The following is a 27759-nucleotide window of genomic DNA, read 5'->3' as shown; positions in this document are numbered from 1 at the left end:
ATCCTGGAAAGCTTCTGAAATGGAAGAGAAGTCTGTGTATTTTACTGTAAAGACTATTCAAAATTGCCTTTGAGAAAGAGTTCAAAGAGCTCATACTACAGTGAGAACACAGTCTAAGATGACCCCATGGAGGCTGAACAGCTGTACCTAGAGAATGTGAAGTGCACAAAAAAAGGCTGAACAAAAAGATTCAGCATGCTCCTGTTGCAGTTCCAGTTCCCAAACCACTCTGCTGACAGATACTGGGTACAGCACTGCTGCAGACCAAACCACAACGGCACTGGAGGGACTGGGAAGGAGGCACAGAAATTCTGCCAGTGGTTTTATTAGGGCCTGAGTTTGATCTAGTCCTCTTCAACAACAGCAAATAAAGACCTAATAAATATATTCCAGATATAAATTCTGCATTTTATCAAATCAAACCATCAAAATCCCACATTGCTCACTTGTTCACACTAGGGGATTTTCAGCAGCAAATCAGATTTTCATTAGTTTAGTTAATGCAAATGCTGTGCTAGGAAGTCACTGGACAGTTCTTGTTCTCACAGTGGTACTTTAGTGCCCTGGCCCAGGGCCTTGCAAAGCAGATGAGATGTTTCAGACCTGGTCATGCTGCTGGCATCTGGACACTTCCCTGATTTGTCTATGGAATCATGAATGTAGTGAAGATGGAACTAGCCCCTTCCAGAGGTGCAGAGATATAAAAGGAAGCAGCCAGCACAGGAAATTCCAGCTAAATGTACAGAAAAATACTTTCACCAAAGGGTGGTCACATGCTGGGAGAGAAGCCTAAGGAGGTGATGTGATCTATCCCAAGACAACTGAAACTCTCCTGGGCAAGGTCATCTCAGCAGGGCCCTGGTATGAGGACAGGGATGAACCAGAGACCTCCAGGTGGCCCCTCCTAACTGAATTCCAGGCACCCATGATCCAAGAGCAGAATTACAGCCCTGCACTTCAGCACCGCAGATTTCAGCTGTGAAATGGGTTGAGAAGCCAAAGCCCAAGTAGTGGAAACTAAGGAATAAGGACACTTAATAATTAGTCCTTATTTTTCTACTGCATTTGTTCTACCACGGTGCCATTTTCCACCATGGTTACTCCATGCCACAAGCACAAGGTGCCCATCCTCTACATTTAGATGTGTACTGCAGCTGCTGCATGTCTCTTTAAAGTATAATCACCATTACTGATTATGGAATCATTTCTGGTGCCTCTGTGGGACCCAAATTCAGTTCAAATTGGTGCTTTTTAGAGGCCAATGCAAAACAAAACCATGAAAAAAGTTACACTCAGCAACACCTTCTTTACTCATCTCTTTTGTTTCCTCCTCCAACAGTTCACACTCCACACCATCTGTTCCAACCGCTCACAGAGATTTGGGCACAAATCTGAGAACTTCAAGCACTTTGTAACATCATTCCAAACCTTTCATCTTCTTACATCCAGAAACAAAGGTGGTCTCCAGTACAATGCTGGCTGAAGAGGACAGTGGCAAGAGAGACCTTCCATGACACATGGAGATAATTCTGTATGGGCAGAGTGACTTTCCTGTAAGATGCAGCCCCTTCAAGTATTTCCTGAGGAGCAGCTTTTCCCAGCCCCAGCACATGATGCAGAGTTGCCCCAGCACTGACTTTTGCCTGGAGGACACCCCACATGGGTACATTAAGTATTTTCAGTAGCTTAAGGATCACACAAAGGTAAACAAACCCATGGTAAACCCCAAAACATCTCACTGCACAAAACAAATCAGGCCACAGTCAGATCTTTAATAAAAGCACTTGAAGTCATCAGTGACAAACATGATACAGCAGACATGACAACTCGGAGAAATCAAGTTGGGGGTAGCAGTGTGCTGCTGGTGTCTGCAAAGGATTGAACAAGGACCCTAAACCCAGCCATCCCCTCAGTGGCTCCTCAGCTGTTCACAACACACTTGGTAAGGCTGCTAAAAGTCTCTCTTGCCTCACCCCTCCTCAAGCTGGTATGGCACAAGCACAAAACGGTCTTTGTTCTGACCAAAACCAATGGAGTAAATTAACCCAGGAAAAAACTCCAGCTCTTATCTCTGGGTAGGAGGCTAAGTTGATTTTATAGCACAGAGACCAAGCAACCCACATCCCCCCTATTTCCTCCAGTTTCACAATATGCACTTTTACCAGGGCACTGTTGTGGAAAGGGGCCTGGCACTGCCAGTCTCCTAATGGGATTCACCTGATTGGAGCAGGACATGGCAAAAGCATCTCCCTGCAGAAACCGTTCCCCACCTCACTGGTGAGCCTGCTCAAAGCTGTCAGCCACTTGTATGGCAAGACTACACATTCTCATTTAGCCACCTTCTGTCCTGCTCCCCTTATTGGAGCATTAGAAACCAACAAAAGGTGCATGGGATCCTTTTCACTGTGACAATAGCTAAGTAACCAATTCTAATTCCAGGAGTCAGTGATCCTCTTCCACTGACAGGGCCCTGAAGGTTCCCTGGTAAGAGGAGGGGCTGTGCAGCACTGAGAGGAAAATGGCAAAAGGCTTGTCCTCAGAAGCCCAGCACACACAAGAGCTTTGGAAGGTTGTATCCCTGCACTTTGGTCTTTGGGTAGTGCCACCTGCTCAGTATCTGTAGTGGTCTGGCTTGAAGGGCCCATCTCTGGACAAACCCAGGTATTTGGCCTGTTTGTCACTCAGCTTCGTCAGCTTCACACTCAGCTTGTCCAGATGAGCAGCAGCCACAGCTTCATCCAGCTAGAAAACAAAACATTGAGGCAAGAATATTAAGAGAACAGAGCCCTATTAGTTCAGGACATCACAGTCCAGAGGGAGAAATGAGTATGTGGAAACCAACAGCAGCCCCAAAGGGGACTTACACTGACACAGCTTTGCTCCTGCCAACATCCCTCACCTGTCTGAGCACAGACCTGCACTCAGATGGAAGAGCCTTGTGCTTTTGAGGAAGACAAGTTAAGTTTAAGCAAGACAAAATTTTATACAATCAAACCCATTTCCATCTCATTTACACATTCACATCCATCCAGCAAGCAAAGAACAGAGATCAAACTCTTCAGAGATAAGAATATCCAGTTTGCTAGGATGATTGAGCCCCAGTTTCCACTACAAAGACACCTGGACATATTGCACTGTCATCCTACAAGTCCTAACACTGGAAAAAAATTCCTGTCCTTTCCAGATATCCCATGTTAGGGGCACATGAATAATGAAATTTATTCCAGAATCTCCAATTCAGCAAGACTACTTGTATCTGCTGGCACTGTCTTCATGAAGAATAAAACCAAGGTGGGCTGTAGGACACAAGCTCAGAAAGGTTGATATAATGTCTCTATCCCAGAGGTGTCAGGCAGGTGTATAAACTCAAGAAACTGGAGAATGTATAAAGTTAGAAGGCAGTTAAGGAGCTCCAGGAGCTTGGTACAGAAGAAACAGGAAGATGGTGAATGAGCTGCTGTGTCAGAGGGGGATGTACAGGCACAGGGGATATTCAGAGGTAGGAAGGACAGCACAAGCAGGCATCAAGGACAAGTTTGACCATTTGTAATTCCTGCAAAAAACAGGCAATCATAGCTACAGAAACAGATACAAAGTAAGTCTAAATCCCAGCAACATAGCAAAGACTGGCAATATTTCCCTCACATTAGTTAAGTAGACATGAAAGGCTGCAATATAACTGAAGGGCAGTAAATCAACTAAACAATCAAGGGCCAAACCTGCAGCTTGTGGGAACCAGCAGGGCCTAAATGATTCAAAAACTAGTCCTGGATCTCCCCCTCCAAGGGACTGTGGTAACAAAGCCACTACTCTGAAGTAATCCCATGAACCAGGTAAAAAGCTCCATGTGCACAGAGTGTACCTCATTGCAGCTCAGCCTGCTCACAGTAACCACTGCAGAACTGCCAGCATCTCTTGGGAACCAGCAGAGCCAAAGGTGACAAGAGAAAATTAGAAACCTAAGAGGAAATGGTTGAATAATGTGGAAGTGAACAATGAAATCCACCAAAGAGTCAGGTAAACCATGAAAGAAAGAAAACCTAAGGGAATGCCTGTGTTTAGAAGGGAAACAAGTATTTAAACCTAGTACATCCTGTCTGGATACCATGAAACAAATAAAGGAGGGTCAGAAATTGGATTCATATCTTGTTGATTAGACTGACAGACAAAGCTCTCATATGTGTATTACCAGTGAATTTAAGACAAGATTTCACCCACTTAAAAAGGAACTGAGTCCCTGACAAGGTTTTCAGACTGCAGCAGGGATCAGTTGTTTCAAAGCTGCTTGGGACAGCTTGGGGACTTCAAGACTTAGATATAAGAGACACACAAATTTAGATGAAGGTAAGCAGACATTCTCATCTTAAAATCAAAGCTGAGTGGGCAGGACATATTTGGTGTCAAGAACACAGAGATAAGAGTTTTCCTAGATTTCCAGGAATACACATTGCAGAAATGTGTGCTCGTTTGTAATGGTTGAGCAAAGCAATATTCCTGCAGTCAAAGAAAGTTCTGTGTAAGGTACTTGGTAATTGTTAAGTTTTACATTTGGACCTCAAAGCAATTGCACAGAACAAGGAAAGGCACTAGCCCAGAACATTATCAGAGAAAGTTCTTTGTTGGTTCTGAGAAGGAGACTGCTTTATTCTTTGAATCAAGCCTGCTGGGAGGCACAGAGTCAAGAGTGTTTTGTCACAGTGGATGAACCTGAGATCACTGCCATATGCTCCCCTAACAGGCAACTTCACGTTTAACTGCTCTGGGCATTACTTTTCATTTCCAGTTCAAGTATGCTTACTAAAAATTGTTATTCAGTGAGAGGATGAAACCACATTTAATCAACAACACTGGGCTATCATTTTCACAAGAACTGTCAACAAGACTGTTCCTTTGAAGACAATTATGTGGCAGTTTCCTGATCAACTCCTACACTGCATTTCTGGTATGCTTTGCTTGATCCTTAACTGATGAGTTTGGAAACTTAAGTCCTTCAGAAAACACCTCATTACATACACATTCTACTTCCTAAATGGAAAGTATTTTCACACTTGCTCTCACACCTGGCAGTGAGTTCCAAAGGCAGTGTGATTTAACTCCAGCATCTTTTTCCATGAGCCATCTCAAATTCTCAGTCTTGTTTTGAAAAATTAAAACCAGGTTAGTTTTCTAAAAGGAATTTGCAAGCTGTGACACGATCCAGACTTTTCCAAGAACAAAGAATGCAGAGATAAATTTAAAGGGAAATCCAAGGAAATGTGTCATTTATACTTTGTGAAGTTACTAGAACCAGATTGTGATAACCCTCTCTCAGGTGCAAATGGGATCAGGACTCTTACCACCCACAGTAAAAGGGATTCAGTTTCACTCCAGCTTCAACTCTGCCCACTACATTTTGCTGCTGGACAAGCTTGTGGAAGGAACAAGCTGATGGGGAGAAGCTTTCCAACTACCCTGAGGCAGCACAGGGCTTCCCAGCACCTTAGAGAAGTCAAAAAGTGCCTGGATGTTCTATCACAGGACAGGCAAGTCCCAGTTTTGCACACAAAAGAACAGCTCATCCATACCCAGCACATCCAAAGCCAAACATCCTCTGAAGGACAGAACCACTTTGCAACAAAAGCCTTCATCAGGAAATGAGTTCAAGCCCAAACAAAGCCACACCTGAAGTTGGCTTCCTTAGCAGCACCTTTGCGTGGCTGTCACTCACCTTCTTCGGCAGGAAGTGGACCCCCACGGCGTATTTATCACTGTGGGTCCAGAGCTCGATCTGTGCCAGCACCTGGTTGGTGAAGGAGTTGCTCATGACGAAGCTGGGGTGGCCCATGGCACAGCCCAGGTTGACCAGGCGGCCCTCGGCCAGCAGGATGATGTGGCGGCCATTGCGCAGGGTGTAGCGATCCACCTGTGGGAGCAGCGGTGCCACAGCCACGTCAGGCACAGGGTGAACCTGGGGGGCTTGGGGGGCCTCCCTCCCTCTCAGCAATCCAGCACTGCAGCACTTTAATTGTACCAGAGACCCCTCCCTCAATCCCAGCCAGTGTTTGCAAAGCTTGCAGCAACCCTGCGCTTCACAGCACACCCATCTTGGCATCTGCTTCGCATTTAACCAGCTCCCCAATTTATTTAACCAGCTCCCCAATTTATTTAACCTGCTCCCCAATTCTCCTGGCTTTTCCACGTGCATGCAGTCCCAGCCAGCTGTGGTGGGAACATGCTGCTTGCAGTAAACCCCAGTTCATCTATGCCCAGTGGTCACAACTGGTGTGGGGAGACAGGGAAGAGGGAACAGCTCTGCATGCAGCAGTTCAGAGCCTTGGCATCTAACACAGCATAACAGCCAGAGCCCTCAGCCTGCTGAAGGTCCCCTGGAATTGGTCCCACCTCTGCAAGGCCAATACATTCAATAAAAAGCTGTCCTGGCTCCTGGTGTACCCTCCTTTGCTCTTGGGGGACCACACATAAGATCCTCCCTGAGCTACGCCAGGGAGAGCAGGACTTTGCATACAGAATCCAGGCTCAAATGGGCTAAGGAGACAGGTCCTCAGCTCTGAGAGTCCCACACAGCTCAGGAGATAGATAATGTCACTGTCCCACATAGCTCAGGAGATAATGTCACTTAGCATGTGCCCCAACTACCTGGGCCAAACTGGACTCCTGCAATGTAAAACTCAACCCTGCTTCTCCTTTCCACCTCTCACTAGCTCCTCTCTGCCCTGCCTTTACCCTGGGGGAGGTTACAATATTAAACCAATTAATGAAACACCAATATGGCCCACAAGTCACAAGAATATTCAGTATTAACTGATATTTATTGCTCATGTCATACCAGGCATTTGGGAGCAGAGCAGTTTGGAAATACTTAAAACATAATCAGCAACACACTTTAACAAAACCTAATGCTTCAGAGCATTTATCTTCTGCTAGCACAGAACAGCAACTGTGACAGACCTAAAAGGGTCCCTCTCCACAGCTGTATTTAAACTTTAGAAGCCAGAAGTTATTTAATATTAAGTAAAATGCATCATTTTCAATTTTGTTCTTAAAGTTTTGGCCTGTAAGTTAAAAGCCACATGGGATGAGGCTTTAAGTGTAACAATACCATCTTCTGAAAAAACATCCTTGTGCAGGACTTTAGCAGAGATGTCAAGAGCAAACCCATCCAAACCATTTTTTCTTTAACAGGTATTTTGCCTTCAGAGCAGGTCTGTGCCTCCACCTGCCTGCCTCAGCTATGCTTCAATCACAGCACCATTTTCTGCTTCTTGAGATCACATGACAGACTGTGATTTCAGCACAACACATGCAGGCAGTAACCACCTCAAAGGGCAGCCCTAAAGCAGTCTTGCTTTCTCCTGCCCAAAAGCATTCAGCACTCAGGTGGGGTGAGAACAATCCCCACTGAGCAGCTGCAGCTATCATTTTGGATGCAAATTCTCCATGGTGGACCACCAGTGACATGCTCCATCCACCCAAAAAACACCATATGGGCCATCAGGAGATTATGGGAGGAAGCAACAAAACAAAGAAGGAACCAGATGGGAAGCAGAACATGAAAAATCCCAAGAACAGCTACAATATTACTTACAACAAACATTACATTTACAGATTGAACTACTAAAAGATAGCTGAGCAGTTAAAGTAGCATTTCAGTTTTGAAGTCTGAATTGGGCAGTTTAGGTGTCAAAATCTTATATCCTTATATAACAGCCACACAACTTGCCCCTGGACAGCTCCTGGCTTGTGCACAGAACCCCACACCTTCAGCAACCTGTGCTAACAGGGTCATTCAATGCACAAGGGAACATAGAAAATGTAAAATTAATGCACAAAAATAAATACAAAGTAGTAGTGGTACCAGCAGAGGCTTAAGTCAGTACTGTGGAAACACATCTCATATACAGACAGATAAACAGGCTCATTCATAAGCTCAGGAAATTGCTCCAGAAGTAGAATTCAAGTTACCCAAGCAATAAGCTCCTTTCCACACACAGACAAATGCCTCCTCCTTTTTCCCATTGGAATTTACCTGGCTCTGGACTTTCTGCCTGCTTTGCACTTCCCTGCACACTATATGGGAATAATTTATTTATGAGCTGAAGTTCATTGACCTTGACCTTCCCTTCCCCTCTCGAGTTGAGTTTGTGCTGCAGGTCAGTCTCTGATACCCAAACCCAGCTGAGCAGGGCTGCGGTGCAAACCCAGAGCAAAACCAACCTGCCAGCTTTTCAGTAATAAGCCTATTTCCTCCTTAACTGTCCTCTGAATGCATCACATGAGCCAGAATGGCACACTAAGATGTTTTTCTTACTGGAGTATTAAATATCTCTTACATCTGCCCAGCACTGGTACTGAAACTTCCATGCTGGACATAGTCTCAATTACTGTGTACCTCCAGCTGAAGGTAACAACCCTCAGCTCTGACATTAATCCTCTCATCAAGAGACAGATGTCTTCATAGAAAGTCAGGGATTTTTGCTCTTGATATTATATTCCCCTCTCTGGTTCAGTACACAGAAAAGCAGCTGCCAGGTTTTAGTAAAAATTGGAATATTCAGAACATTAGATTTCTTCAGCATTAATCCATATGGACAACCCTGACCCCAATTCCATTCTTTTCAAAAGGTAATTTAATTTTTTTTTTATACCAGAAACTTGTTACAGTTTTCACACCTGGGACTACACTGCACCTTACTGCACTCTCATCAATGCCAGACTGGCTCCTCAAAGCAAAGCATACAAAAAGGAATTTACTGCCTCTGTGCAGGTAGTTTGTGTGGTGCCATATTAACACCCAATTGAACATTCAACAGTGTTTACTCTTCAAGCAGTTCAAGGTTTAGTTTTAAAACAACCTGAGCTACCAGAAAGCAGGCAGGTACCTGTGGGCTCCTCTAGGACAAGAGCTGCTGAGCACAGGCAGCTCCACTACAGCCATGGGCAAGAACGAACCTGAACATAGTGAGAACTTGAGGGTAAAACTTCAGACCTGGTTAAGGCCATGCAAAGTGTCCCAACTTACCCCTCACAACTGCTTAGTAAGACTTTGATGTGGGTGACCAGTAGCCACAGGGGAGTTATGAAAACTGGAAGGACAGATGGAGCTCTGAGAGTTATGTTTGGGTGTGGTGTTATTAAAAAGTACAAAACCTGTCCCAGAATCCTGCTATCAATCAGCAAGAACACTCCCTCTTCAAAGATAGCCAGAAGTGCCACACCAAGTCAGGTAAAGTCTGGTTCGATTTATGTGATGTTCTCCTTCAATGCTGGTGCCACAAAACGGTTTTGATCTAGTTCAGTTTTGTTCCTCTGCTTTAAGACAGTTGAAAAGCTGCAGTTTTCAGATTCTGATTTTCCTTGTGTAGCTACAGGCACAGCTTAAAGCAAATGCATGGTGGACATGCAATCTGAGCAAGGATAAAACATCCTGCCTGGTCTGCCCACACAGGTTTCTAAAATGAAGCCACCAAGTATGGAAGAGAAACCCAAGTTTGGCAGAGCTCCAGATAGGCTTTCCTGAGGTTTCAATCTCAGAGTAGACTAAAACAACACACCACACTTTGAAAACAAAGAGGTGTGAATTTTTTCAAACCTTGGCAGAATCCCAAAAGACTTTCCATTGACATTCCCTCAGGACCACAACTGTTCTGCTGCTGAGCAGTACATGAGCAAACAGCTTCACAAGAGGAAATTCAGACCAGGCACCAGGCAATCTATGGGCTCTGCTCTTAAGTTTTACGGAGTCTCTAATGGTCTGCTCTGTATTCCTCATCTAACTTGCTTTCTGCAGCTGAAATCTGGCACTGTTTTCAGCTCAGGGCTATCAAAGCAAGCACACTTGCATACCCTCTTGCCCATGCCCCAAACATCAAAGCTGACTTCCCATAAGGAATGGACTTGATGCAATTAATTGTCTACACAACCAGTACTAAGGGTAAGCTCCTATCTCTCAAGGAAGAGGGAACACATGGAGAAAAATGTATCCATACCAGGCACCAGAGGTCACCCTGAGGGACTTGGGCACTGGCTGGAAACAACTGCTTTGATGCCAACCCAAGAATATCATGTGCAACTTGTTCCAGGTAAGCAGAATCTGCATTCTGACCAGAGCAACAGTGGCTTCCAACAAAGCTAGAAACACCAAAGAACCTGAAGAGAAAATCTCCTTTCTAGAAATGGACACTGAGTAGCTACTGCTTTTTTCCAGCAGGAGAGCCTGTGCAAAGGCTGCCTCACCTGAGGTTTGACATTCACTGCCTCCACTGCATTGTCATTCAGCCACTTGGCATCAACTTCCACATCAAAATGGCCAATATTACACACTATGGCATCATCCTTCATCTGCTCAAAGTGCCTGCAAAAGAAAAAAAAGTTGTACCAAAAGTTAATCCACAGAGTTTTCTCCCTCAGCAGATGCTCCAATCCACAGCCCTGACAAGTGCCCAGCTCAGTAACTGCGCTGACTCTCACAAGGTGTGAGGGGCTGGTAACCCCTCCAGGCATGAGAAGTCCACTGGAAAAGACTTCCAAGCTTCCAGGGAAGGACATTTCCCAAGGATATAAGAGCTTACTGGAGAGAAAGTACTTTCCCCAATATAGAAAGTAATAAAATTTTGTTCAATTGGTCAAAACAAATACCTGCAGTTATTCTCCTCCTTACACAGAAGAAATCATTTTCTTCATGACTTTGAAGTTCCCAGCAGATTTACATCTCTAGACATTAATGGCCTGATCTCCTCCCACCTAATCTGATCTTCTATTACAACATGTACAGTCAATGGCAAAGAAAGGAAGGAGTTTGTGTGCAGCTGGGGCTATAAACTGAGATCTAAGCAGCAGTAACCAAACACTGCAGGGCAGCTCATTGAGAACAGGCTGGTTTCAGCTGCTATATGCATCCACAGATGCAATCACTTTCAACCTTTACCTGCCTCCTCTTCTGTTCACATTTGTTTGGCCTAACACAGAATTCAGCCCTGAAGCCCTCATTCTCCAAAAGTCAATTTATCCCTCTGCAGCTTTTGTTTCTCCATCATTACATTCCATAAGCCAGGAACAACTGCAATCTGGCAACATCCAACAAAACTGAAAGACCAAAGGCTTAATTTCTCACTAAATTCATGCTAAATTCTGACATCCAGAGATCACTGTGTGCTAACCCTCACCGTACTGCTGACAGGTTATGGTTGTATTTAAAAAAAGAAACCTGGCTGTACAGGTATGCTTTCACTAAAGCAACTGGCTGCTTTTTCACTAAAGCCATACCTGCCCTGCACAATGTCAGTGCAGCCAGTGGTGGTGACAAAGATGTTGCCCTCTTTGCAGGCCTCCTCCATGGTTGTAACTTCGTAACCTAAAAAGAGAAAAGGTTACTTTTCTACACAACCACCAACATTTATTAACAAGTGGGACACAATACTAGAAGTAGAAAAGTACTGAGAGAGAATGAGTCAAATGTTTTTGCTGACACCTGGCCTAGGGATGATGCAAGGTAGTGGGATACTGGTCTTGCTGAACACCAACAAGGCACAAAACCCATTCATCCCTCGTCCTTTCCAAATCTGCGGATCTATGCATTCAATGTCCAGAGGTATAGTCTGGCACAGGACTCAGACTGGATTCAGGGGGTTGAATTTGCAAAAGTGCCCCCACCACACCTGCAATTCTTGTCAGGTATGAACAGAAATGGAATAAACTGGTACCAAGAAGCACAGTTACATGAGGCACCCACAGAAGAGAAGGAGCACAGCTCCAGAGCATGCCCTGAGCTCAGCTGGAAAAAGAGAGAGCATGGCATTGGTTCTCCAAAAAAAACCTACCAAACATAAGGCCTGGCATTTTTTACTGTTTTAATTCCAGTGAAGTCTTATCCCATGCTGGAGGTTAGAACTGCACAACTTGAGGACACTCCCTCAGCCTTACCCCACACTATGGTTGGTCTCTGAATCCTTGACTCCAAATACATCTTCAAAGCCTCTAGTAACCAACTCCTTCCCTTACTGCAAGGAAGGGATTCCTACAGTTAAACTGGATTCAACTGTACCTCAGCAGGCACAGGGCTGAAACCCATTGAACCTTTCTTGGCCAGATCTCATTTATTGCTCTACACTGCATGTGCAGAGACCCTGTCAGATGCCTGAATTCCTGCTCTGCTTCAGCTCCCACCTTCCATGGCTGCCTGGAGCGCGTTGATGGGATCGATTTCGGTGATGATGACTCTGGCTCCAAAGCTCCGCAGGGCCTGGGCGCAGCCCTTGCCCACGTCCCCATATCCTGCCACCACTGCCACCTTCCCAGCAATCATGACATCTGTGGCACGCTTGATGCCATCGATGAGGGACTCTCTGCAGCCATAAAGGTTATCAAACTTGCTCTGAGGAAGGAAAGGGAGCAGTTTCAGAATAGAGGAAAGCCACTCAAGTGAAATTTCATTAGAGAAAGAAGATGGACTTATGTGCAAGTACTACGAGAGTCGCCTAAATACTTTAATCACCATGAGGGACAGGAATTAGAGAACTTGGTTTGAGGTTTCTATTTATCCAGTTTTAGTCTAGGGAGTTATATCAGACACAGGCTTCAACGTGGTGAGAAGCATTTCATAAATTTCATTGTGTCTACTGACCAGGGGTTGGACTTGTTAAAAACTTGTTAGCAGTAACCTAAATTTATCAAGTGCCTTTCACACCAATGCAGGTCTGAGTTTCTAAACTAGATGTTCATGAGTTCCCTGCTGCTGGTTATCAGATAATAACTGAACCAAGTGCCACAGGAAGGCAAAACACACCAGCAGCACATCATCTTATCTTTGCAAGACATGTCCAGCCTGCAGAGTAGCAAGCTGCCCACATCAATCAGGAGAAACTGGTTCCAGCAGACCCAGAAGATCAAAATTCCCCCATGGGAATTTCTTCCTCCATGAAGAGCTACCCTAACACTGTCAAGACCTCACTATTGCTCAGATTTGGAAAAATCCAGCAAGCAGCCACTCACAATAGTGGTCACTGCAACCAGGAACCCCTGGCTTTCATCTCCTAATGCCCCATCACACAACATCCTCCTACTGTAACATTATCACATGACATTAACAGCCAGATTCTCAAATCAAAACTGCCCAGCTAAGTCAGACATTAAATATTACTTCAGTCCTTGAACACCTTCCTAAACTCAGAAACACACCTTGCTGTACTGGTTTTTCTAATATGCCTTCTTCTCCTTGGACCTTTTGTTTTGACCAGGAAGAAGGACAAACAGATTTGATTATCTGGGGAGTTACAGAGCCCAAGAATTTTTTTAAAGTCTGGCTCGCTACTAATGTTCTGCTGTGCTCTCCAAGGAGAAGAATTCACTGTTCACAGCAAAATTCTGGTCTCAAAGCCTGTGCTAGCTTTCTACAGCCTTAGGGCAGCAATTCTTCTTGCTTTCACTTAACACAGCGCTGTCTGCTACTGGTAATCATAAGATTAAATTCCCAGAAGCAGCAACCTGGTCTAGTGGAAGGTGCACCCACAACACCTGCAGTTCTTTTAAGTATGAATAGAAATGGGATAAATTGCCCACGGCAGAAATTGGCCAAAGTGTAACAAATTATACCTCAGATCCAGAAGTTCTGACTCAGTGCCTATAAACATTATCAGAGGCATATCTGCCATTAATATTTCAGAAAATTGTGTTACCAATCCTTCAAATTCTAAAGCTAGTGCCAGTTGGTATCCTTCTTTCCTAGTCCTGCAGATTTTCCTTGCAGCATGGAGGAAAGCAGCATCATCAGATTTGATTCCCCATCACCAAATCCCCCAACTGCAATCAAAGCCTTCCAGGTGTCTGTGTATTCCCATGGAGGCAAGAGAGCAGAGTGCTGGATGCAGACATCTGTCCCATCCAAAATACACTCAAGTGGCAGAAGGGAAGAACAGAACTGGCTGCTGTACCTGCCTCCTCTCCCCAAATGTCAGCACAGGAACCTGGCACCAAGTGGAAATATCAGACTAGGAGAGCAGAATTTGTCAGCTCAGTTGCACATTTTCCCAGAGATCTCTAACTGTGGTTAGTGCAAATCTTGTACTGTATAAATACCAAACAGTACTTGAAAACAAGCACTTGTTTGGCACTAGGATCCCAAATCCCTTCAAGAGGCTTTGTTAGAAACATCTGAACTTCCAAATCTACTAAACAGTATTAATAATTATTATGCAAGAGGCACAAATCTGGGTGAAAAGGATGTAAAGGAATAAACTTCTTCCAACATGAACTGGATTCCAGCCCACTACCTATGAAGTAAGTGTCAGGTGCATCTTAGTGAGCAAAAAGGAGACAGCAAACTGCAGAACAGGCAGGCCAAACAGGAGAACTGCCAACCCACCAGGATTATGTTTGCATGGGAACTTGAAATAGATTCAGTAATTAGATTTAAAAAACATCAAGATACATAAACCTTTAGTATACCTTTAATTCCCACTATAATTCATCTGCAGCCAAAAAGCACGAGCACCCTTTAAACATCATTTCACTTCATCCTCAACTCACCAGGGTTTATCTCGGCAGCAGTACCAAAGCTAAGCAAGGGATAAATATCTCCCTCCTGCCCTCTCCTTTGCAACTGCTGCTCACAGAGATCAACCACAGGCTGACCAAACAACCCTAACCAGCACAAGCTCATGCAAGTCACACTCGCTTTTCCAGCTGCTACCTGACACGTACTGGGGGGCTTTAAGCTGCTCAGAATGAGGACAGGCTCCTTGCCACAGGTACTGACTGTGCCTCCGGAGCCATGACCTCCAAAGGTGTTTTCACCTTTATTATTAAATAGCAGAAGAATGTACATTCTTACATACAAAAAGCTCTCGAGGTCCTGACAGTGGGGTATTTACAATGGCATGTCCCATTAGAGACATCAAGGGCTCACTTTAAGGCTATGGTGGAAATCTCTGTTCCAACCCAGATCAGGAGAAGCTCAGCAAGAGAAGGAATACTTTCACGGGAATGACAACATCCCAACACCAAGCTGGTCAGAGAGCAGAAAAATGCAGAAGGGCTCGTTCTGTATTACCTTGGTGACAGAGTCATTCACATTGATAGCTGGAACTTTCAGGGTCCCATTCGCCTTCATCTTGTACAGGTTGTGAACCCCAGTGGTTGTCTCTTCTGAAATACCTCTAATTCCTGTGGGGAGAGTAAAAGGATTCACCTTAGCTGGAGTCAATGCTGTGCAAACCAGGATGTCCAGGTGCTGGGAGCAACTCCTAGAGGCTCAAGTAAGCAAACCCTTGGCAGAGAGCAAGGAAGAGATAAAAACCCTCAAACAACTGCAGAAACACCAGAGGATGCGCTTCAGAGCCACACACCTCTGCACCCTCTGGTGCTGTACGCCCGGACTCCCTAGCAGGCTGTAGCAGCCCAGCTCCTGGGGGAAGTTAGGCAGGTGCTTTGCCGCAGCCCCTCGGGGTTGGTTCGCCCGGCGGGACAGGATCGGTGCCAGGATCGGTGCCAGGATCGGTGCCCGGGGCCGGAGCAGCTCCGGCACAAGCGGCGGCACCGCCCCCGGCCGCGCTCCGCGGCGCCGCAGCGCCCTCTGCTGACACCCCGGGGCAGCCCCTCAGCCCGGCCCCCACAGACCCACAGAACGTCCTGAGCCGGGAGGGAGCCACAGGGATCACCCAGTCCAGCTCCTGGCCCTGCACAGACACCCCAACAACCCCACCCTGGGCATCCCTGGCAGCGCTGTCCAAACGCTCCTGGAGCTCTGGCAGCCTCGGGGCCGTGCCCATTCCCTGGGGAGCCTGGGCAGTGCCCAGCACCCTCTGGGGGAAGAACCTTTCTTTCCCGATATCCAGCCTGACCCTCCCCTGGCACAGCTCCAGCTGTTCCCTGAGTCTTGTCACTGGTCACAGAGCAGAGATCAGTGTCTTCCCCTTCTCCTCCCCTCACGAGGAAGTTGTAACTCAATGAGCTCTCCCCTCAGTCTCCTCCAGCTGAACAGACCAAGTGCCCTCAAGCCACTCCTCATATGGCATCCCCTCAAGGCCCTTCATGATCCTCATGATCCCCTTTGGACACTCTCTAACAGTTTAATATCGTTCTTATATTGCAGTGACCAAAACCACACACAATATGCAAGGTGAAGCTGCCCCAGCCCAGAGCAGAGCAGAACAATCCACTCCCTGGCCTGGCCAGCAACACTGCGCCCAATGCCCCCAGGACACGGTGGGCCCTCCTGGCTCTCAGGGCACTGCTCACCCACAGATGCCAAGTCCAGTCCAAACCTGTCCTCACTGCTCAAAAAACCCAGTGTGAGCTAGTCCAAGCCCAGGTAAAGCCTGAGACTGAGCCATGAGACCCTTCTGTTGCTCCCCAGACCACTCTGTGGCACATAAAGGAAATTGGACCAACAGCATTAGAAGAACTTGATTAACCTGGAGAACAGAGGGCTCCAGAGAGAGCTCACTGCAGCCTTTCTGTACTTGAAGGGGGCTTATAAGATGGGGACACATTGTTTTTAGCATGGCCTGTTGCAACAGGACAAGGGGGGATGGTTTTAAACTGAAAGAGGGTGATTCAGACTAGCTATAAGGCAGCTTTTTTTTTTTTTTTTTTTTTTTTTACAATGAGGGTGGTATAGGCTGCCCTGACAAGTGCTGCATGTCCCATTCCTGGGAACATTCAAGGGGTTCTGAGCAACCCGAGTTGAAGGTGTCCTGCCCATTGCAGGCAGGTTGGACTAGATGGCCTTTAAAAAGGTCCCTCCCAAAGCAAACCATTCTGTGATTCTATGATTAGGCTGACTGATCCCCATCACTTGTGTCTCACCACAGAGTCCTCCGTAGCCCCACTCCCCTGATGGTCACCTGCTGAGGGAATGCATTCAGGCTTTGGCATATTTAGGGCTTGCTAGGAGGGGAGAGGACAGTTTAAAGTTCACAGTGCAGCCTCATGCACAGCGAAACGGAGGATCTGTAGACAGTCTCCAAAAAGCATCAGTTTCCAGAGCAACTGCCTGGATCAAGGATAGTCATCCCCTTGTGAAGGAAAGCTTTTGGAGGTTGCAGCAGGAACGTCCAGTTCAAACCTGCCCTCTCTCTCTTCTGGTGTATCTGTCAAGCAGGAGACAGTCCTCATCCTTCAAAGGCTCTAAAGATGACAGTCCTGAGGTTAACAGATTATCCTTCCACGGCACTAAGCAGACCTCACATCCTATATGCCAACAACTTCCCCTCCCTGGAGGCACCCAAACACTGCTCCAGGTGCCATCTACAGCTGGTCTAAACCACTCTGCAGCTGCCCCAAGTGCTGCCTACACCACTCATGGTCAATGCCTGAGTGACTGGGAAGCAGAGAAGGGCCTGCAGCAAGGACAAGGTTGAATTAAACTGAGACAGCCCTGCTAAACTCTCAGACCTGCTTTGCTCCCCCATATTTCTGACCTGAGCAATGAGCAAATCTGATGAATGAAATCAACAAACAAGCCAATCTTCTCCACACAGGTCTTTGGCACGGATGCCAGAGAGCTCCCTTGCACAGATGCCTTTCCCCTTTGGTCAGTTCTCATTTTCCCCCTTCCTACTTTTATTTATCTTGGTATTAAGGGCATTTGGCTTAATAGAATAAGCCAACAGTACAAAGGCCATTCTGCCCTCTAACTGCAGGCATACTTCAGGAGAGGGGAAGCTTACTGAACAGTTCCACACACATATTTAACCCATCTCCTAATTGAAGGAATCCTACTTTCAACTGTTAGCTGCACACTAGGACTGAACTATTTAATTTAGAAGCAGCTGAAGCATGGAAGACAATTCCCTCTAAAATTAGCCCAGAAAACTTATTCCAGCCCTTAATTGTCAAATTGAATTTGGCACTTTCAGCTGCCTCATGCCAAAATGTCTCCTGTGCTTACAATCCACACTGTGCATGCTCTGCCAATGTCACTCTTGTTCCACCTCCACAGAGGTCAGATACCCCCACAAGCCCTTAGGATATATTAGCCTCTGTTAGCTATAAGATACCAAAACTGGATACTACACTGCTTCGTATAAGCAAAGGGCTAAGCACAAAGCTCAGATAAATGAGATCAAGACTCTACTCTGTGGGTCCATTCTGGAAGTTTTGCTGTTTCCAAGGAGCAAGGGACTGGAAAGTAAAACAAATCAAGTTTGCTCCCCTCTACAGAGATTGGTCTTAATTTACTGAACTGCTGCAAGGAGGTTTTCAACTACAGCCAGTGCAGACAGCCACACATTTTGGGAAGGGAAAAGTTGACAGGTATTGCATCCTCCCTGGACTCTTTAAAACTCCAGAGGAAGAGCCATTCCTATGAATTTAGGAAGCAGATCCAGGCAGTAGGGATGTTTTTCAGAGGCAGACTACAGATGGATGCCAAGACACGAGACAGTGCAAGAGCCATTGTCCTACTGCACTGTATTATGCCAGTCCCTCCCATACCAGGAGCACAAGACAAGCAAGAGGGTGGAAAGGGCTGGAGAGGAGAAATAAGGACAACAGGAGGGCTGGAAGTGAAAGGGGCTCAGCTCAAAGACCCTGGGAACAAGGACACTAACCAAGGTGTGCACGGCAGGGAAACAACCCTGGAAAACAGAGAATGAACATGGAAAATACTTTCTTTGGCCTCTGAAAACACAAGGAAGACAAAGAGGGATGACCAATTGAGGTATTTCTTGGCATCAAACATGGGAAAAGCAAGAGGTCATGAACATCACACAGAGGCAACCCAGGAAGCACAAGACCTTTGATGGAAGAGAGGCTGAGCAAAGACCAATGAAAACCTTTCATTACAGTTTAAATAACACAAAGATGTTGAGTGTTGGATTATGAGTGACATCAGGCTGAGGACAAAGGACAAAGTGAAGCCTGTCACAGAGCGTTTCCCTCTTCCTGGTGCTCCTACCTGCAGCAACACATGGATGAGGAGCAGAGCCCCAGACTCCCCTCACACAGCCCCACTCACCACCTGCCACCTTCAGATTTTTTCCTCCTATCTTCCTACTAAAGCAGAGCACGAGTCAGAGGAGAGCTGATCCAGCAGGCTTCTACAGCTACCGCACCTCTATGAAAGCGCCACCACACCCCACTGTATTACCTTCCAATTTCCTTCACATCCCAAACTAAACGTGCCCTTTAACAACCCTGGGCACCCACATTGTGCTGCAGCAGAGCTGATGGACACTGGCAGGGCTAAGAAGAGTCTGTCATACTCACCAGGCACAGATCAGCCTGGTCATGCCAAATTCCCTTCACATAAATCTTTTACATAAACACAGGCTAGCAACACCACACCGATCAGTTTTACTAACTTGCACTGAAGGCAAATCAAAGCAAGAGTGCCAACCCTCACTCCATCAGCATCTTCACTGACAAACAGAATGAGTATTTAAGGTAGAAAACTGTTCCTTTTCCAAGGAAGGCTACAGGTGGTCATGACTTCATTCAGAACTGCACTAAGAAGATGGGTAAGAAACGCATTAATGGAAAATCGTTAACTGCAAGCAGACACTGAGCAGTTCTAGAACACAGCCCACTTCCAGGAAGCTTTTGGCATGACAGCAGAACCAGTGGTCATTCTCAGGTAATGGGCACAGTAAAGGATGGCCATGACAGGACACTGCAGCTTATGGGCTACAGAGCAGAGGTGGAAACAGCTCCTCCAGGTAACAGATTCTGGTCTTGAACTGTAAGGAATTCTCACAGCCTGTTTGCACATGCCTGTCCCTCATCCCCCACCCTTTTTTACACCAGCAGGGAATTCCTGCAGAAAACATCCCCCCAAATAGTCCCCTAAGCAGAACTGTGCCTGTGAAAATAAAACATGAGTCACCTTTCAGCAGCTGTGGGTATTTGGTATGAACTAGGTTGGTAAGATCTCCACCATCATCCAGAATCATGTTGAGGGGCTGCCCATCCTTGAAGTACAGGGTCTGCTCGATGCACCACAAGTATTCCTCATCTGTCTCCCCTTTCCAGGCAAACACTGCATGGGAACAAACGCACACCATTAGCCAGTTTCTTACTCAGCATGTAGTGAAGCAGCCAAAGGAAGATTTCATCAGCAGCTCCCAGTAGCAGCTGACAGACAGATGATTATCTGTGCCTGCAGGCAAGCAAAGACATTTGCACTGAAAAACAGACCTCAGAATAATCACTGTTCCAAGACACAAGCATGGTCAAAATGTTGAGACTTCATTGCTCTCATTCTTCTTCCATGTTAAAAAGGAGAAGACAAAGCAAACTAAAGCAGACTCACATCCGCAACACCCCACTCATTAGAAACAGCCACTAGACATATTGATACAGACAAATGAAAACACAACTACAGCATTTTCTAGCACAGCAGAAAAGAGGGACCAGACTTCAGCATGAGCTAAGCAGCAGAATATAAACTCTTCAGCAACTGAGTTTAAATTCTAATCTCTAGCCCAGCACTAAAATCCAAGCTGAGGTGCCTTAACTGCTCTAACTAGGGTGTATTTCTATGTCAGTACAGCCCCAGCAACACGCTGCCACCACTGGCATGTTGCAGTCACCAGGATTTGTGTCTTTCCAGGAATCTGTACTGTCTTCATGATATACTCAATCCGCAGAGGTACTCAGGCACTCAAACACATAGTGGGCACATTATTTACACACTCCAGCATTTGGCTAAATTGTCATGTTTTCACTGTTTATACAGAAAACTAACCTTGAGCCATGAAGAGCCAATCATGCAATTACCTATTCTAAAGGAAAGTGTATCAGGATCTCATATTGAAGCCAAAGGACCAGCATTCCTCTGAGATCTCATAAATTTAGTATGAGAAGTACAATATTAACAAAGAGAGCAAGTTCCAAAAATGAGGATACCAAGGACAAAGGTCAAACTCTTTGACAAACACTCAACCTGTAAACGGCTCTTCAGTTGAGTTTTGGGTGTTGAAAGCAGTGAGGAAGACAACTCAACATCTAAAGAATTGCACATGACTCTTTGACATCCCACGCCAGAGGCAATGCCTGAAGCTGGTAGTGCCAAAGGAGCTGATGAAGGGATCACATTGCTGCCTTAGAATGTGCCACAGATGAGGAAAGACTTGTGGCAATAGTTAATTGTAATAGAAATGAGAGACCCCTCCCAAAGCAAAGAACCAGGCTGCCAGAAATCAGATTTAGCATCTGCCAGCAGCTGGGCTCAGGTAATGCAGTTTCCAGCACTGAGGATTGCATTTCCTTAAGCTGAGTTACACAGCAGACAGTTTCAGGTATTTCTACTGATCTGTGAGGAATTGCTGCTTGTTGGAAGGTGACAGTAACGAGACAGCAGCAATCCTGATACAGCACTTAAGGGATATCAGGCAGGAACACAGCTGGGCTAGTTCTAGCCTAAAAATATCTTGGGTATTGATCCTGCCACTGTGACAGGGCACATGGCAGTTCCCTTGCCTTTCCCAACCCCTATTTAGCACAGAGCTTGCTGGAAAGCACCAAACACCTCCAGCTACACACACCTATACACCACTCCATTTAATCACCCAGCGCTGATGAGCTGGGTAACACAGAGCCCAACAGCAGCCTTTGCTGGGAGACCTGTGCACAGGCTGATGCAATACAGTCTGAATCAAATGTCCTGGTTTGTAACAATCACTGCTTCTGATGGGCTGTTTCCATCCTCAAGCTTGTTCAGAAGAGCTTAATGTGTACACAGTTTGATTTAGCAGGAACAGGCAGTACAGCCCAACTCAGAGCCAAACCAGAACATAGAAAACTTACCAGGGATACCAGCTTTTGCAATAGCAGCTGCAGCGTGGTCCTGCGTGGAGAAAATGTTGCAGCTTGACCATTGTACCTGGAAAACAAGTTTTGTTTGCTGAACAAAGTTCTGAGATATCAGACACTCTCTACCAAACACGGGAGTTAAAAAGGGAACAAGAGCAGAAAGAAATGAGTGCAGATTCCTGCCTTTTTCAGTAGCTCTGCAAAGATAAGTTGAAAACTGGGTGTCTGACTAAGGGAAAATAATGTCACATGGAGAGAAGGTGAATGAGCTTTAGCTGTGCAATATATTCAGCCATCTCACAAGCACTTCTCCCCGACAGCCAGAGCATACTCCAGATCTTCAGGGGTGCCCAACAGCATGGGTTTGGGAAGTTTTGGTCAAATAAAGGTCAGATTTTCAGAACAGCCCCATAGCAAGTGTCTACTGAAGGTATGGACATGCAGCAACACACCTGCTGGCACTCACAAGAGTCAGAAATGCAGCTGAAACATTACACTCAATCCAGGCATTCTCTAAGATTATGCTCACCCACCTCCCACTCTGTGCTCCAGTCATGGAAGCTTTTCCAGCTGAGCTAAGTGTTTTCCTCAGATTTCATAACTAGGTTCAGGCACCTAGAAAAGCAACAGCATGTTGCTGAGTTGCACTGAAAAGGATCTGCACACCTACTGCAGCTCACAGCACCACATCACAGCCACCACATACCCTCTGCTCCCCACAGGGCTGACTGGCAGCTATTTGCATATTCACTGGTTAAAGAGCTTGAGGAGAGAGGGCAACAAGGCACAACCATCCAGCCTGCTTTCAGATACTCATCCCACTTGATCAATAAGTGACATTTTGAAGTAAGGGCTGCAGTTGGAAGCAGCCTACACAACCAACACTTGTCATGAAAACACACCTGGAAGGAGCACAGGAAAACAGAATCCATAACCTAAAGCTGTACCTCCTCACCTGGGTTTTTTCAAGTTTCTCCCATACCAGTACAGATGACATCAAAAGGTGTCATGACATTCAAAGTACACAGAATACCTATATATTGTTTACACTTCAGACTTGATACAGATTTGTCATAGTGACATAGAACCTAGATTAACTGGCACACCTGATGGGCTCAGACCCTAGTATTTACATCACTGGTTATGGGAAGGATTGGTTTTTGTTACAAATTGAGAACTTACACTCTGAAGCACAGAGCATTTACTCTATCCTTGTTATCCCAGCCAAAAAAGGGACACTAACGTTGCTGTGCTGCAGTGAGCTACATTCTCATTACATGGGATATGATTTCATCGGTTTCATTCCTCCCTCCTTGGCACCAAAGTTCTGACAGAACAGATGAACCAGGGCTGAATCAAAACTCAAATTAAAGCCTCAACTAATCCACAGGCATCAGACAAGGAGTTAACACAGCAGCACATGCCTTCAAAGCTACAACCACAACATTCTTAGAGGAACCAAGTCTCTGCAGGTACCTCCCTGAATGACTCAGATGGGGTTGTGCTCAGCTTAAAGCAGCTTGGCAATGTTAAATAATCACACAGCTGCCTCCTAAGCCAGCCATACTGGGATACAGCAACCAACAGGAGCAGCAAGGAGCTTCCCAAATTTCAATGGCTACTGGTTTCCTGTAAATCCTGTGGACGGACAAGAGTTCCACATAGAGTGGCTGGAACAAAGCCAGGACTGGACCTCCACATCAAAGCTCTCCTTCAGCACTGCACCATTTGCAGCCACAGGACAGCTCTGAACAGGCTGGGGAGCGCCTGCACAGCAGCATGTACCTTGCCCAGGCTGAGCTGGCACACTGTCCACACCTACCTCCTCCTCTTTTTGAGGAAATGCCTTCACTGCTACAGAGGAAAACTTCCCCTTCTCCCAGTGCCTTTCAATCAGCATGACACTGCTCAGTTCTTAACTGTTCCCAGAGAGAGCTCCCATATAGGGCACCTCTGGGCAGCCTGAATTCAGGCAGCTAAACTGCAGGAAGAAGGAACTTCAGATCATATACATACTTAACAATCCAGCCAGCTCCCTGCTCTGCACACAAGCAATGCAGATTGTGCTCAGATACCTGGCTCTCCTCATGCCCTGAACACTCAGCTGTGATGTCTGGACTTCATTCAGCCAGTCAGGCATGGGACACAAGGCAGTAACTGGCTTCTAAGTATCTCAGACTTTAATATGGGTGAGAGTAACTGGCCAGCCCTTGGTCCCTGAGCCACACTGCATCCCTGTTGTTTTCCTGCACAGCTCAAAAGCCAGCACAGCCCTCAGAAAGCTTCATTAGATTTTGCTGACTTTACCAGGGCATTGTGGGGTTCTTAATACAGGCTAATCTGTGCTGGAGGCAGTCCCTAGAGCTGCAGCACGAGCAGCCACAGCATTGCAAGTCCAAGCACAGCCCGGCTATGTGGGAGCAGCTGTGGGCACTGCCCAGGGCACTGCACACAGGGCACAACAGGCACTCAAAACTGCAGCTTGTCCACAGGGAACACACACACCCCAGAATTGCTCAGGGCAGGCAACAAGCTTCTTGCTCAAGGAGAGAAGACATAATCCATCCACGTGGAGATTGCAGCCTCTTCCAAAGAGTACAGACATTTGCCAGGATTCCGTACGGTGTTACATAAGCAGGAGCAGTGACCTGGCAGAGAGTTACCCAAGAGCTGAGAGAGAAACTCAGAGCCACGTTACCTCAGCCCCCAGCACGATGAGGGTCTCTATGAGCACTGCTGTCTGCACAGTCATATGGAGGCAGCCAGCAATGCGGGCACCTTTCAGGGGCTTGGATGCAGAGTACATCTCCCTCATCTTCATCAGCCCTGGCATCTCATTCTCCGCAATCTCAATGGCCTTGCGACCCCAGTCTGCAAGGCTGATGTCAGCTGCAAGAGAAGCAGGACAGGTGTCAGAGTTTGAATAGCTGAGACCTTGGTATCTGTTCACACACTTGTGGGTAGGCACTGGCTGCAACAGCTGAACTGAACACCCAGCAACAGCTGGGAGTCAGAGCTGCAGGAAATAGATCCTATTAAACCAGTTACTCCCTGGTTTAATAGCCTCCCTCACAGGCTTTCAAATGAGTTTAGACCAAACCTACAAGCCCCTCTGCAAAAAGCATGCTACTGCAAGAAGGTATGAATCAACTGTGATCTAGTGCACAGATATCCTGAAGCTCATTAATTCAGTAAGCCACAGCCTTAAGCTCTTCTTACAGACACTGCCCGAGCATCCAACACTTCCTACAGGGACTGACTTCCACAGTATTGACCTGCGTGTGGGGAGGGGTTGGCTGTAGGGCAGTGGCTTCCCACACACAGAATGCTCCCTAAGAGTGCACCAGGAGCTGAGTGCCTAGCTCAGCTCCCCCTCCTCACAGCAAAGCTGCAGGTCCTTGGATACACACAAATTATTTTAAGTGACCATAATTACCTTAGTTGCCCGTCTGCTTCTACCTTTGTAAAAAGGATCTATAGCAGAAAAGTCCAGCAAAAAATGAGCAAGAGAGGCTTCTGACAGGCTCACTGCACTCACCATGGATGTCCAACCCCAGCCTTAAAACCACTAGGGTCAAGCAGGTAATGCCCAGATGCATCAACTCTACAGCACCAGCCAACACAGTGTCCCTCTTACTCGGTTTGCTCTTTGAGAGATTTCAGAAGTTCACCATTCCATTTAGGCCACAGTCGGATGCTTTTTTGTCACCTACCTCGTGAACACAGACTGTTTAAAGCATTAAGGAACACCAGGACTCGGAGTTAGACTGCCAGGTTTAATACAGACACGCTAATTGCATTTTGCTGCAGAATGAAGCCTGGGGCCACTGATGCTATTGCACATGCTAGAGCTGACTGGAGCACAGTCTGTACACCACCGGGACTGAAAACTGCCTGAAAACAGGCAAGGAAAGGACCATGGAAACAAATACATCAAGAGGAGGAGGTTTAATCTTACCCCTCTTAAGGGCCTGGTAGCCTTTACCAGGGCTGCTTTAAAAATATCCTACAGTATTTTAGGTTCAGAGCCTCCAGGGTAAATTATTTATGAATCTGAGCCTTAAAGACTAATGTTCGCTTCTTTGAAAGGAGCCTCCCAGGAACACCCAACTCTTTATAAAAACTGGGGTTCTTTGTGAAATTTCAGGTCTACAGAAATACCCGCCAAAACCTTCAGGGCACATGAGTCGAAGGTCCCAGGATGGGAAATACTTTCACCTTCGGAGCGAAGCCTGTTCGCGCCAAGGGCTCTGAGCGGCGGGGGAGGGACGCGGCAGGCGGGCCGGGCCGGGAGAGCGGCACAACCGCGAGTGGGAACCCAGCGGTGCAACATCCCCGAGCCCCCGTCCCCCGCGGCAGCTTCCCCGGCGCACGGGGGCTCAGGCCCGGCTCCTCCGTGGACAGGACCCGCCGTCCTTCCCCCGCGGCCGCGTCCAGCGCGGCGCCGCGGCCGCCGAGGCCGCGCTCCCGGCACCGCACTCGCCGCAGCCCGGGGGAGGCGCCGAGCCCCGCGGGGCCGGCCCAGAGCTCGCACTCACCCACTTTGTAGGGCAGCCGGTCCGACATGGTGGTGCTGCGGGGCCAGCGGACAGGAGGAGGTGGAAGCGGCGCCGGGCGCGCTTTAAGTAGAGGCGGCACCGCCAGCGTGAGGCGGGGCCGGGCTGCGCTCAGGCGCTGGGCCTGGCCGGCGCTTCCTCCGGGCCGGCCGCGTGCCCGCCTTTTCTGCGGGCAGCGAGCATGGAGTCCCCGGGGCTGGGCTGTCCCCAGAACCTGCCCTGTCCCCAGAACCTGCCCCCCACTACCGCTTCTGCCGCAGCTTCAGCCCCGTGCCCGAGCAGGCTCTGGCGGCCGCTGCACCCACCGCTACCGGTGCCAGCACAGGAGCCGGTGTATAACTATCTGCAGGGAGGGCTCAGAGCATGGACCAGGCTCTGCTCCGTGGGGCCCAGCAATGGGATAAGAGGCAACGGGCAGAAAGTGATGCACAGGAAGTTCCACCTGAACATGAGGAAGAGCTTTATCTTGCAAGTGACCACTCACTGGAACAGGTTGCCCAGAGAGGCTGTGGAGTCTCCTTCACTGGAGATACTCCAGATCGGTGCTCTGGGATGACTCTGTTTGACCCAGGACGTGGGACCAGAAGCCACACTGTGGTCCCTTCCAGCCTCACCCGTTATGGGATTCTGTAACCCAGAGCCACATGAAGCTGCAGCAGGTCCCAGAGCAGTGCCAGGAACAGCCCTGATTCCTGATGCCCGGCCTGGCCATGTGGGCACTGAGCAGGCAGCACTCCCTGTCTCACTTTCCCGAGAGGATCCGACAGTTGCTCAGTGTGAGGTGTTACCCTGGGGCACCCAGACCCCTCACTGCAGCGGGGCCCAGGGTACTGGGCAGGATACAACTGGTGAGGTGCAAGGCAGAGCTGGGGCCAAGGCATGAGCAGCTCTATCAGCCTGGACTTTGGACTTGGCTGCAGCCAAGTTCCCCTCCCCAGGCCGCAGTCCTCTGCCAGGTGCTGGGCAGGGCTGCTGGCCCCTGGGCACAGCCAATGCCTGCCACACACGCAGGAGGCACAGCCCCGCTTCGGCCTTGCCTGTAGGTCACACACACATTTTCTTCTGTTCTAACATCTGCAATATGTTTTTCATAAGCCTCAGTCATGAACTGGGATGAACTTTTCAGCCACACTGATATATCCATCTCCTTTAATACATGAAATACATAAGAGTGAGGATTTCCTCATAATTACACAGAAATTCTCATTTAATTGTTTTGGAAAGTTTGAAATACTTCTCAATGCAGAGTTTATCCTGAGACCCCAGTTCTCAGTCCACCCTGTAAAAGAGGGTAATTATTTGTTAGGTGAGCAGCAACGGATCTTCAGTGACTGTCCTACAATGAACAGACCACAGAAAGACAGAAATCCCAGTAAGACACCTGCACAGACAATCAGTACATGTGGAAATGGCAGGATTTCTGTATAATACTCAAGAGTGCTGCAGGTGCACTGGC

At 47.3% G+C, this 27759-nt stretch overlaps 1 protein-coding gene across 1 annotated transcript; it reads right to left on the bottom strand.

Moving 5' to 3' along the window:
* Window positions 1-1752: 1752 nt before the first annotated feature.
* On the bottom strand, window positions 1753-26389 carry AHCY (adenosylhomocysteinase). Its single transcript, XM_048321954.1, has 10 exons — window positions 26286-26389; window positions 24446-24636; window positions 21742-21817; window positions 19820-19972; window positions 15044-15156; window positions 12163-12370; window positions 11263-11350; window positions 10234-10351; window positions 5708-5902; window positions 1753-2742 (listed from the first exon to the last, which is right to left on the bottom strand). The coding sequence occupies exons 1-10, from the start codon at window positions 26311-26313 to the stop codon at window positions 2611-2613; spliced, it is 1302 nt and encodes a 433-aa protein (XP_048177911.1). The 5' UTR covers window positions 26314-26389; the 3' UTR covers window positions 1753-2610.
* Between the last annotated feature and the right edge of the window lie 1370 nt (window positions 26390-27759).

This window comes from Corvus hawaiiensis, chromosome 17, assembly GCF_020740725.1.
Source record: "Corvus hawaiiensis isolate bCorHaw1 chromosome 17, bCorHaw1.pri.cur, whole genome shotgun sequence".
Lineage (NCBI taxonomy): Eukaryota > Metazoa > Chordata > Aves > Passeriformes > Corvidae > Corvus > Corvus hawaiiensis.
This window is presented reverse-complemented; position numbering and strand designations above follow the sequence as displayed.